Consider the following 13,350-nt stretch of genomic DNA (forward strand, 5'->3'; position numbering starts at 1 on the left):
AGATAAACTAACCAGATGGGCTAGAAAATGGCACTTGAGATTTAAATGAGCAGCAGATCATATGGATTTCTGTCAATAATATACAGGAACTTTGCTAGGAGAGATAAAGTGGCAATTAGCTCATAATATAAGGCAATGGTTATGCCACATCTGGAATATCGAATACAGGTTTGACAACTTCATATTACTTCATATTACAAGTGCCTAGTTCATTAAAAGGGGTGGAGAAGAGCAACAAGATTAATTAGAGAAACAATGATACTCTTACCAAGAAAGACTGGGATTCTGCAAATTGCAGTCTCTAGAAACTAGGCATCTGCGTGGTGACTTAAATGAAGTGTATAAGGTTTAAAAGAGAAAGAGTAAAGAGACCATCAGTCTAATGAAATGCTCATGATACCTTTACTTTTCTCAGATGTCTCCTTTAAATTTAAATTGAAAAATATAGGTGTAGAACAGATGTGTGGAAATTTGCATTAATTGTTGGAATAAACTTCCACCATGTGGGGAAGTAAGCAATTTGAATAAATTTAAAGTGAGATTGGAAAAATTATTGGTAGGAATGGCAAAAGTGTGTATTAAATGGCTGATGATGTATAAGCTTTATTTCCTTGCAACATGTTGCCAATACTAATACTAAAACATGGAACTCTGCTACTTCCTGAAGCCAAAATAAAACAAAGAACAAGAGCTTTGAAGTCTATATCAATAAATTCAACATGTAAATATTTGAAAAACATATTATTATTAAGATATTATTACTAGCCACATAGTGAAAGGAAGCTTGAGGTTGACGCTGCATCAGCCAAAAAAAATTTCCGAGTTACCCTGAAAGAGAGTCAGAAGTAGAAGGGAATCACCAAGAAAGAGAAGAATGATAATATCCAGCTCAGGACCCTGGGTGTGCCAAGCCCATACTCACCAGATGTGAGTCCTATGTTGTGAAACATAAAATATCAGAAAGAAACCTGAGTGAAATCCAGAAGAAAAGTAAACTTTCCACTAAAAAAAGTATATGATTTCTACAGAATGAAATGTTTCAACAGAAAATCAAAAGAGTTGAGAGGTGCATGCAAGGTACACTGTGGCAGTATACACTATAAACTCTGCTTTTTTGAGCAAATAGTTTCTACCATTAATCTCCCTCTGATTAATTACCACCGGCATGGCTATTTTACTTTTACTATTCTTTCTTAATAACTATAGTGCTGGATCTTTTATTTCACTAGGTAAATATTTTGATTATTTACCCTTAAAACTGAGAAAGGCCAAAACAATAACAACAGTACTTAGTTTGAAACATAAAATGCTCACGAATTGGAGCAGAATGGTATTAAGGGTAAGTTGCTACAATGGATAAAAGGATGGTTAAGTGGGAGAAGACAGAGGGTGGTAATCAATGGGTGCTGCTCTTCGTGGACTAATGTTATTAGTGGAGTCCCACAGGGTTCGGTGTTGGGTCCTCTGTTGTTTTGTGTATTTATCAATGATATTGATGAAGGTATATCAGGCTTAATGTCGAAGTTTGCAGATGACACAAAGGTTGGCAGGGTTGTTAATGACAGTAATGGCAGTGTGCTACTGCAACAGGATCTAGATAATTTGGGAAGATGGGCTAAGAAGTGGCAACTGAAGTTCAACCTTGACAAATGCAAAGTACTGCATATGGGTAGAAGTAACCCCAGAGAAACGTACCAACTGTGTGGTACTACACTTAAGGTGGTAGAAAATGAAAAAGACCTGGGAGTAATTGTGCAGTCAGATATGAAGTTTTCTGAGCAGTGCAGACAGGCTGCTAGGGCGGGTCATGGGGTTTTGTCAATGATATATAGGAATTTTGCTAGCAGGGAAAAGGAGGTGATTGTCCCTCTGTATAAGGCAATGGTCAGGCCACGCCTTGAGTACTGCGTACAGGTCTGGAGGCCTCATTTTAGGAAGGATGTAGAGTTGCTTGAGCGTGTACAGAGAAGAGCAACACGATTGGTGAGGGGAATGAAGGGATTCTCTTACCAAGAGAGGCTTAAGTTCTGCAAATTGCAGTGGCTGGAGACTAGGCACCTGCGCGGTGATCTGATTGAGGTCTATAAGGCCTTGAATGGGTTGAGCACGCTGAATTCTGATGGGATCCTTCCACTTGTTCAGATTACCAACCTATGGGGACATAAGTTCAAATTAAGAAAGGACAGATGTAGAATAGATGTGCGGAAATTTGCCTTTAGCCAGCGGGTGGTTAATTGCTGGAACAAACTTCCATCTGTCGTTGTAAAAGTTGATAGGTTAAATAAATTTAAGGAGGAACTGGACAGGCATTTGGAGGGAATGGTGTGATTTTCTTTTTTTTTTTTTTTTTTTTGGCTGATGCTGCATAAGCTCCTACACTTGCTTTCTTGCATCATGTGCCACTACTACTACTACGATTTTGAATAAAGTTGACATTTTACTGAATGGTAAAAGTTGGGAAGTTGCCACAACATACTAGACTGTTTTAATTTAGCATCAGTATTTTAACCATCTACTGCATAAAGCAAAAACAAGACTTGCTTTTGCAACTCTTGAATTTGCTTTATACTATAGATAGTTAAAATACTTAAAATAAAACTTATTCACAACAGTAATGCTTTATTTATATTGTACTTCACTCCAACAAAAGAATTTCAAAGTTTTACACACTGAATATGATTAAAAATGCAAATTTGTTTCATTTAGATATCATTTATGAATAGTTTAAAGAACATCAATTCCCACACCAGATGAAATAATGTTCATGCTATCACTGTCTACTTCTGTCCCCAAAATATTTCAGGGTAGATGTTACAAATTATTTATTGTAGAGCTAATTAAGATTATCTATGCCATATAAATCAAATTAGTATTTTTATATTAATTAATTTGCATTAATGAGCTGAAGAACAACACAAAACAAGTACAGATCCAATGTTCCTCACTATTTACCTCATATGAGTAAAATCTATAAAATTATAAATTGCAGCACTACCCACATCCTATATAACAATCATTTTTGGATTCAGGAAAATGCTGTGGATTCAACTCAAGAATTTGAGACTAGAGAGCAGTTGGCAGCAGCAGCACTGCAGCAATTAGCAGTAAAGTAAAGATCCTTAGCACCAAAGGATAAAACAAATCTATGTTAATTAGCACTGCAAAACCTGCAGTGCTAATAAACATAGATTTATACAAAAATAAACCTGTTAGAAGTTTCAGACATAAATTAGTAATTTAAATAAACATTTATATTACTAATTTATAGTTGAAATTTGTCCAAAAAAATTACCACACCTATCTTTATAAAAGTGTTATACATGTTAATACGGATGAGTTATCAATAAATTATTTAATCAGTAATAGATAAAGTATGACAAAACAAGAAAATAAGTAATAATATAAAGCTTTAAAATAGTTAGCTAATTATTGTTAAAAAAACTGTATAAAATGATATTAACTTCTGGGATATAAGATATTTTGACAAGATAAAAAAACTTACTTTGGCATTACTTGAGTGATTTAGCAAATCTAAAAATGGAACAAGTGCAAGATGGCCACCACAATAGTTTCCATTGCAGAAAGGTCTACCACAGTCAATATGAACACATCTTGTGTTAACACTACACCATGCCCAACAGTATAACTGATAGCAAAACTTTCCTTGGAACTCTGGAAAGGTTAGTTCTAAAGAAGAAAGCAGTTTATTTAATTTTCTAAAGGATGTGTTCAGTTCTTTACTTTTCTTTATCATGCTATCTTGAATACCTATGGGAAGTTTACTATGAATTTGCTTTGAATAATATGCTGTAGTTATATAGGATGTGGGTAGTGCACATATATAAGGATGCCAAAATGATGAAGCTCCTTTTATCTTTTCACACATAAGAAATATAGTCAATATTTCTTCAGGACTTGAAGGAGGCTGTACACTGGAAAAAAAAAAAAAAAAAAAAAAAAAAAACATGCGGGGGGAGTAATATTTCAACTGTATCATTAATAAACTATATCAAAACATTTTACTCACTTTAACTATTCAGAAGTCTTTGAATTGAATATTTATTTACCCTAAATTTTTCCCCCATCATTTTTCACAGATTGAATGAAGAGAAATAAGCACATAGAAGAAATGTTACATTTTCAGTGCCAGTATTCTCAAAACTTGTGCATTTTTAGCATTCAGTATTAGTAATAGTTGCAAATAATGTAAGAAAGAAAGCTTACAGCACCAGCCAAAAAAAAAAGAACAAAAAAAAAACACTTCCTACATTACCTGTCCATTCCCTCTTAACAGTTTGTTTGTCTAGTTCTTCCTTGAATTATCCAAATTAAATACTTCTTCACACCAGATAAAAGTTTGTTCCAACAACAATTCTCTATTGTCAGGGAAACGGGAAACATGCTTTGTAAAAAGGATAGGTGGAACAGGACCAGGGTATGTCTGCCAGGGGCAAAGGTTGATGTTGTAGAGCGGATATCATCTTTTAAGGGCACAAAAGGTGATTTAGTTGTACATGTTGGCACTAATGATATTAAGAGTAGGAGACCGGCAGAATTACTTAACAAGTACAGGTGACTGTTGAAAAAAAGCCGTGAATTAGGGTTGAATTTGAAAGTGTCTGCAACACGATAGCAAGGGGTATATGATGAGAGCCCTGTCGATCAATTCGGCCCTGGAAAGATTGTGCAAGGCTCGAGGGGTAGAATTTTTTTCAGCCTGGTCTGTACTTGTTAACAGAAGAGACTGCTTCTACAGGGATGGGATACACTTAAATAGAAAGGGTGCAAGAATGTTTGCTAATGTTATCGAGGCAGTGTTAGGTGGGTCGGAAAACTGCCAGATTGGGGGATACAAGGACTAATAGATTAACAGTAGCCACTGGCAGAGGTGAAAGTGATTCTTGCACTGCTTCTATTGGAATGAGCAGCAGCTTGGAAAATAAGATGCAGGATATTTCAGAGACTGCTGGGAGTCATTGGGGTACAAGTAAACACATGGGTTGTGTTAGGGTAGTTAAGAAAAAGAACAGGTGCATGTATACTTGCGTGTACACCAATGCTAGGAGTTTGGTAAATAAATTTGATGAATTTGAGGTATTGCTCAAAGCATCAAAGACGGATATTGTTGGGATATCAGAGACGTGGCGTCACACAGATATAAGTAATGCAGAACTGGAATTTGGGGAGTACAACGTCTACAGAAAGGATAGACTGGATAGGAAGGGAGGAGGGGTTCTGCTATTAGTTAAGAAACACATAAAATCCAAGGAAGTGAAGCCAGTCAACATCGCTGGACAGTGCAGTGTCGAGTCAGTTTGGTGTGACATAAGCATTGGGAGATCAAAATTGAGAGTAGGAGTGTGCTATAGGCCTAATGACTCTGATGAGTATAATAAGAAACTGTACAGAGAAATAAAGTGGGCCAGTAAATCAGAGTCTTATAATGGGGGATTTTAATTTCCCAGATATTGACTGCAATTTGTGCATTGGTCACTCGCACACTAGCAAGGCTTTTGTGGATTTATTGGATGATTGTTTTCTAAATCAGCATGTTCGGGAGGAGACTAGAGGGAGCAATACTCTTGATTTGATTATCAGTAGTGATTCTTCATGCATTAAGAATCTGCAGATACAGGAACCACTAGGTGGCAGTGATCACAGTGTGCTGAAGTGGGATTTACTCAAGGAGGTAACTACCATCAGGGGTAAAAGGAAGGGTTATTGCTTTCATAAAGGCGACTACGATGATCTGAGACAGTATTTAAATTCTATACAGTGGAACCAACTGAAGATGTTACTAACAGCAAACTCAAAATGGGAAGCATTCAAAGAACTTATCTTGGAAACTACTAGGCTTTACATACCAACTAAGAAATATTGTTCAAGGTTCAGGCCTAAATGGATGTCAGATGAACTAATGAGACATATGGCAGAGAAGAAAAATGCATGGGATACATATAAATTAACATGTGACACGGAAGCTTATGATAGATATAAGTTGATCTGTAACCAAGTTACAAAGGAGGTTAGGCAGGCGAAGGTAGATTACAAGAAATCTTTGGCAAGGTCTGCAAAGAAAAACAGCAAGGAGTTCTTTACTTATGTAAACTCTAGAAGGAAGGGGATGAATCAGATTGGTCCACTTGATATCAATGGTTCAACTGTTGATGATCCTGCTCAGGTAGCTAACAAACTAAATCAATATTTTGCATCTTCATTCACACATGAGGAGTTATTCAGGAAGGGGAATGCCATAGCTGAAGTAAACACTGGCAGTGAGATAGATGATCTTGTAATAATTGAGAGTAAAGTGGAGGAGAAATTGTTGAAGATAAATACAAGAAAGGCACCTGGGGTGGATGGGATCTATCCAGTTATATTAAAGGAGGCAGCAAAGGAAGTAAGCAATCCGTTAGCCATAATTATGAGAGCTTCCTTGGACTCAGGGGAGGTTCCCACGGACTGGAGATGTGCAAATGTATCCCCAATTCACAAAGGGGGAACAAAGGGTGACACGAGTAATTACAGACCAGTTAGTTTAACTTCTGTTCAGGGGAAAATAATGGAGTCACTGGTTAAAGATTCATTGCAGGATCATCTAGACAAGACTGCAGCAATAATTCAGACACAGCATGGGTTTGTTAAGGGAAAGTCTTGTCTGACAAATTTGACTGATTATTATGATGTGGTTACAAAGGAACTGGATGCAAAAAATAATTTTGATATCATATATTTGGATTTCAGGAAAGCTTTTGACACTGTTGCGCATGGAAGACTTTTGGACAAATTGGAGCAGAATGGTATTAAGGGTAAGTTGCTACAATGGATAAAAGGATGGTTAAGTGGGAGAAGACAGAGGGTGGTAATCAATGGTTGCTGCTCTTCGGGGACTAATGTTATTAATGGAGTCCCAAAGGGTTCAGTGTTGGGTCCACTGTTCTTTTGTATATTTATCAATGATATTGATGAAGGTATATCAGGCTTAGTGTCGAAGTTTGCAGATGATACAAAGGTTGGCAGGGTTGTTAATGACAGTAATGGCAGTGTGCTACTGCAACAGGATCTAGATAATTTGGGCAGATGGGCTAAGAAGTGGCAACTGAAGTTTAACCTTGACAAATGCAAAGTACTGCATATGGGTAGAAGTAACCGGAGAGAAAAGTACCAACTGTGTGGTACTACACTTAAGGTGGTAGAAAATGAAAAAGACCTGGGACTAATTGTGTAGTCAGATATGAAGTTTTCTGAGCAATGCAGACAGGCTGCCAGGGCAGGTCATGGGGTTTTGTGAATGATATATAGGAATTTTGCTAGCAGGGAAAAGGAGGTGATTGTCCCTCTGTATAAGGCCACACCTTGAGTATTGCATACAGGTCTGGAGGGCTCATTTTAGGAAGGATGTCGATTTGCTTGAGCATGTACAGAGAAGGACAACAAGATTGGTGAGGGGGAATGAAGGGATCCTCTTACCAAGAGAGGCTTAAATTTCTAAATCAGCATGTTCGGGAGGCAACTAGAGGGAGCAATACTCTTGATTTGATTATCAGTAGTGATTCTTCATGCATTAAGAATCTGCAGGTGCCTAGTCTCCAGTGGCTGGAGACTAGGCACCTGCGCAGTGATCTGATTTAAGGCCTTGAATGGGTTCAGCACGCTGAATTCTGATGGGATCCTTCCACTTGTTCAGATTACGAACCTAAGGGGGCATAAATTCAAATTAAGAAAAGACAGAGGTAGAATAGATGTGCAGAAATTTGCCTTTAGCCAGTGGGTGGTTAATTGCTGGAACAAACTTCCATCTGTTGTTGTGGAAGTTGATAGGTTAAATAAATTTAAGGCGGAACTGGACAGGCATTTGGAGGGAATGGTGTGATTTTTTTTTTGGCTGATGCTGCATAAGCTCATACACTTGCTTTCATGCATCACATGCCTCTACTACTACTATAATGTTACCAATTATAAATTCTAAATGGGGAAGCACTCAGCAAAGTAATCATGAAAGGTACTAAGTTTTTTATACCAACTAAGAGATATTTTTGAAGGTTCAGACTTAAATGGATGTCAGATGAACTGATAGGACTAGTAGCAGACAAAAAAAAATGCAAGGGATGAATATAAATTATCAGGAAACACAGAAACCTATAGTAAGTACAAAGAAGTCCGCAACCAAGTCACCAAGGGGATTAAGCAAGCTAAGGCACATTACGAGGCCTTTGGCTAAGAATTCTTCGCTTATGCTAACACTATAAGGAAACATATGAACAACATTGTCACACTAGATACAAATGACATAACTATTGATTATCCTGTTCAGATTACCAAAAAACTAGTAAATATTGCAATCTACATTCATGCATGAAGATTTGAGGAATAGGGATACCAAATATATAACAAGTTATAACTGGGAGCTAAATAATTTTGTGATAACTGAGAAGTAGAAGCTGTTATTATTTGGTTTTTAGGAGCATTAGCAACTAAGGCCATATTGCTCCGGGGATATGCGGTGATCCTTCCCTGACCTTTCGTGCATCCTCCGTATTTGGTGGTCGCACTGCTGCTCCTGCCCACCTGGCTACGGAGGCGCCAGAGAAGTGGAAGTTAAAAGTAAATAAGGCACAAGGGGCTCATGCAATCCATGTACTCATATAATATTAAAGAAGTAGCAAAACTTTGGCCATAATTATGAGAGCAACCTTGGATTCAGGAGAGGAACCTATGGTTAGGAGATGTGAAAATGTCTCTCCTGTTCATAAAAGGGGATAATGGACAAAGCGAATAATTACAAACCTGTATACTTGACTTCTGTTCCACTGAAAATAATATTATCAGTGGTTAAAAAAGGTACAAAGACCATCTTCAGAAGAATGCAGTTACACGAAAATCACAGCTAGATCTGTTAAGGGGAGATTTGTTTGATTAATATGGTTAGCTACTTTGATGAAGTAACAGAGGAACTAGATGCAAAAAATAATTTTTACATCATATACAGTCAGTCCTCGTATAGCACAATAGTTGTGTTCCTAGAAACCCTCGTGCAATGCAAAATCGTGCAATATAAACAACAGGCCCTATGGGAAAAATAGGGTTAGGTGCCAACCACCCAAGACTGAACACACATTTGTAACCAAAACATTACCAAACACAATAAATAATCGTAAAAAAATACGTAAGTATTTTATTACGACTATTACTAATGCTTTTGCTTCTATCGTAAGCAAACTTGTTCTTGTTTGATTTTCTATCTAAACAGATGACAGCCATTCCATCTCTTCCAATTCTTTGTGTCTTGATCTAATGGATTTTAATTACACTTTGAGTTGTTCCTGCTATGAAAGTTGTTTTTATTTTCTCTGCATTCTTTCTAATTCTCGGCATTGCCTCATTTAGGCCTGTAGCACGTGCAATATCACATGGTCTTTTATTTCGCTCAAAGAGTTTCACAATTTCATATTTTTTCTCTATCGACAGAGGCAGACTGGCCATCAGTCTTACCGGGGAAACCCCGGTGTGATTTTGGCCATCACATTTTTTTCACAAAATTTTCCCAGGTAAGAATTTTTGACCCAGTCTGCCTCTGTTTATCGATATTGCTTTTCTTTTTCTCTCTGAATCTGCAGTGTCTTCACCAGGATGCTTCCTTTTCACACCTTTTAAGTATTTTACTCATTTTAAGGGAATAAAGCACAATTACAAAATGAGGAGGCACGCTTGATACACATAAACAAAGCTGCGTGCATGTAGCAACTGAATAAACAATACCGTAAAGGCAGAGATTAACACCTCACATTTTACTAAAGCACATTTCTGGGGGTTACTACCATAAAACAATAAAAACAATTTCCAGTTGCATTTCTGCTAGTGGAATCTGTTATAAACTGGTAGTAAACTCGATCTAATTGCATTTGCGATTATACCGATAGCTGGAATTGTGTTGGTTTTTACGTTATTATGGTGAAATGTGTTTCCCCTTCACTGATATAGAAACCAAATAAATTTTCAGAATCTTCTCTTCATTCCTATCGTGTTGTGTTTGGTTGGGGTTATTCTGCGTTCTACTGCCATTTTTTGTAAACACAAAGGCGAATCGTGCATAAGCGAATTCGGTTCGTGTTATATAAGATATTGTTCCCCTATTTATAAATCGTGTATGATCGAATTTGTGTAGTGTAAACAAGTGTTATACGAGGACTGACTGTACTTAGATTTTGACCAAGCTTTTGACTGTTCCAAATGAAAGACTACTGTACAAATTGAGGCAGTGTTGGATAAAGGGATGGTTGAGTTCCAGGCGATAGGGTGGTTATAAATGGACACTGCTCTTGGACTAAAATTATTAGTGCATCACTCTGGGTTCAGTGCTAGGCCCCTTAGTGTTTTCAATATGCATTAACAATAATGATGAAGGCATGTCAAACAAATTTTCCAAGTCTGCAGATGATACAAAGGTTAGCACGATAGTTAATGACAGGAATCAAAGCATACCACTGAAATAAGACTTAGATGAATTGGGAAATTAGATGAGAAGTGGCAAAGTTTAACACTAATAAAAGCAAAAAGTAGTAATCCCAGAATAACATACTAAATGAGTGGTATCACACTCAAGGTGGTGGAGAACAAAGGAAAACTATAGTCTGAATGAAGTTCTTTGAGCAATGCAGATAGACTGCTATGGGATTTTGTAAATGGTATACAGAAATTTTGCCAGAAGGGATAAGAAGATGATTACCCTAGTATAAAGCAATGGTTATGCCACATCTTGAGTATGCTTGCTTCCTTGCATGAATTACCACTATTAAAAATAATACTTTTTTAGTTTATAGTACTTTTTCTTTTAGGAATATAAGTCAAATTAGTAAGACATTTAAAGATTGAACTTTATTTCAATGTAATACAATCAGCGTTTCAAAGAATTTATGATAGTTAAACTCTTTAATGATTACTTAAGATATTAAAGATCTGAGAAACAAAACTGATAGTTTACCACTTGAAAAAAGACTGCAGGTAACTCTTCAGTACCAGTTGTGGTGTAAGAAGAAGATTACGTGGAACAGCAATAAGTAAATCACCACTTCTAATTGCTTCACATGCCAAAAGCCCTCTGCCAGTTTCTACAATATGCAATAAGAAAAATATATTTATTGTAAATGTAGAGATATATGCAATTACATAAATTCACTTAAGAATATTATGTAAGGAGTTTCTATTTATAAATACAGGGAAAATAAAATTTCTACATATAAGGTAGGATCAAAAAGTTTTAGGTCTGAATTTGTTAACAATGAAAATATCTATATATTGAATAAGAAAAACTCTTTATTTTATTTTGTAACCCAGAATGTCTACAATTTTTTGCAATAAGTGTCACTTTGGTTGCATATGCATTAGGGTTTATTTTTATCTGTTTTTGATAGCAAGTAATTCTGTACTATTATTTATGATTGAAGAATGTAGAAAAAAAGCTTTATAAAGAGTAAAATAAAAGGAAAATGTCACTGTGCATTTAACTTAACTTTATTAAATTTATGAAACCTAAACAATAACGAAGAGAGAATTTATACATAACCATACATTACAGTCTCTTTCCTGGGATTTCATTGATTTTTTTTTTGTCATTTTTCTTACTGCAGTTGAAAATATTGAAGAAGAGATCAATGTATGGGTATGTATAGCCTCTTTGTCATTGTTTAGTCGGTAACGAAACTGATTATGAAAGCTATTGACAACTACAGAAAAGTCTATCAGAAAACTGTTTTCCCATAAAGTGCTGTCTCTTCTGAATCATGTAAATCATTCACTTTAACCTATATTATGATCTGTTACACCCACTGCCAATTAAGTTATCATCTGCTCCCAACTGTCAATTAATTAGTGCGGGGGGTGCATAATCTTATTTGGCATTATGATATGCAATATTAATTTTATGCTGCAAGCCTGTGAATTGTGTAAATCACTAAAACGAATGAACCATGAAAAAAAGTCACTGTGGCTTTTTTTCATTTAGCATTAGTAGAGGCATATGATGCAAGAAAGCAAGCTTATATAGGGTGATTCACTACCAGTGCGACCAACTTGCAGGAGGTGTAAGGGGCACAAAGACGAATCAGAATCACATAGCATTGCAGGGTCTGAAATGCCTTCGTCATGCGGTAGAGGACGTTGAATGGGAGGTCGCGTGAACAGCGATCCCGCTGGAAGTCAGCATTTGTGAACCGGCTCCCGAGGCAGTAGGATGGACGAGTATTCAAACGTTTGAACTGGCCGACACGCACCTCGCGTATGGAGCTGCGGACTGTAATGGGCATGCCGCTCTGCGCTTGTACCAGGAACATTTCCCGCACAGGCGTGCTCCTCATCATATGATTTTCACACGTGTGCACAGAAGGTTACGTGAGACTGGTTGTTTCACGAGAGGTACCATGAATCGAGAGCGAACAACGAGGACGGCAGACAATGAGGAGAATGTCCGACGTCTTGCAGAAGGCAATCCGAGTACGAGTACTCGAGCGATAGGCCAACGATTGAGTATTTCCCAATCCACTGTATGGAGGATACTGTCAACAAACCAAATGAGTTCATACCATCTGCAACGAGTCCAATCATTGGAGCCTGCGGATTATCCACTCCGGAGGACTTTTGCTACTTGGTTTCTTCAACAGAAACGGTTCGCAAATGCTGACTTCCAGCGGGATCGCTGTTCATGCGACCTCCCATTCAACGTCCTCTACCGCATGATGAAGGCATTTCGGACCCTGCAATGCTATGTGATTCCGATTCATCTTTGTGCCCCCTACACCTCCTGCAAGTTTGTCGCACTGGTAGTGAATCACTCTGTATAGCATCAGCCAAAAAAAACCTTTCCCATTTCACCCATCCATTCACTCCAAATGTTGGTCTAGTTCTGCCTTGAACTTATTTAAGTTTTTGACCTCCACTATGACAGATGGAAGTTTGTTCCAAATATCAACCACCCACTGGCTAAAGGCAAATTTCCACACATCTATTCTACAATTCTCTTTCCTCAATTTGAATTTCTGTCCCCTCAGGCGAGTAATCTGAGCAAGAGGAAGAATCCCATCAGCATTGAGCTTTCAAAACATTCAAAGCCTTATACACCTCAAATAGATCACCTTGCAGGTGCCTAGTCTCCAGACACTGCAATTTGCAGAACCAATGATTGGTTCCACTCACCAATCTTGATTGCCTTTCTCTGTACTCGTTCCAGCAGCTCTACATCCTTCCTAAAATGAGGTCTGGAGGCCTCCAGACCTAATTTTGGGAAGGATGCAGTACTCAAGATGTGGCCTGACCATTGCCTTATACAGGGGAACAATTACCTCCTTATCCCTGCTA

At 37.4% G+C, this 13,350-nt stretch overlaps 1 protein-coding gene across 1 annotated transcript in view; it reads right to left on the minus strand.

Moving 5' to 3' along the window:
• LOC150081524 (SET domain-containing protein 4) overlaps positions 1–13,350 on the minus strand; it is a 65,532-nt gene that overhangs the window by 31,454 nt on the left and 20,728 nt on the right. Inside the window, exons 3-4 of the mRNA XM_090380235.1 lie at positions 10,982–11,108; positions 3,503–3,932 (exon numbers count right to left, since the gene is read on the minus strand). Of these exons, the coding sequence (XP_090236361.1) occupies positions 3,503–3,932; positions 10,982–11,108 (557 nt within the window). The remainder of the gene's footprint in view (positions 1–3,502; positions 3,933–10,981; positions 11,109–13,350) is intronic.

Source organism: Mastigoproctus giganteus, chromosome 8 (genome assembly GCF_048544385.1).
Source record: "Mastigoproctus giganteus isolate SK-2022 chromosome 8, ASM4854438v1, whole genome shotgun sequence".
Classification (NCBI taxonomy): Eukaryota; Metazoa; Arthropoda; class Arachnida; order Uropygi; family Thelyphonidae; genus Mastigoproctus; species Mastigoproctus giganteus.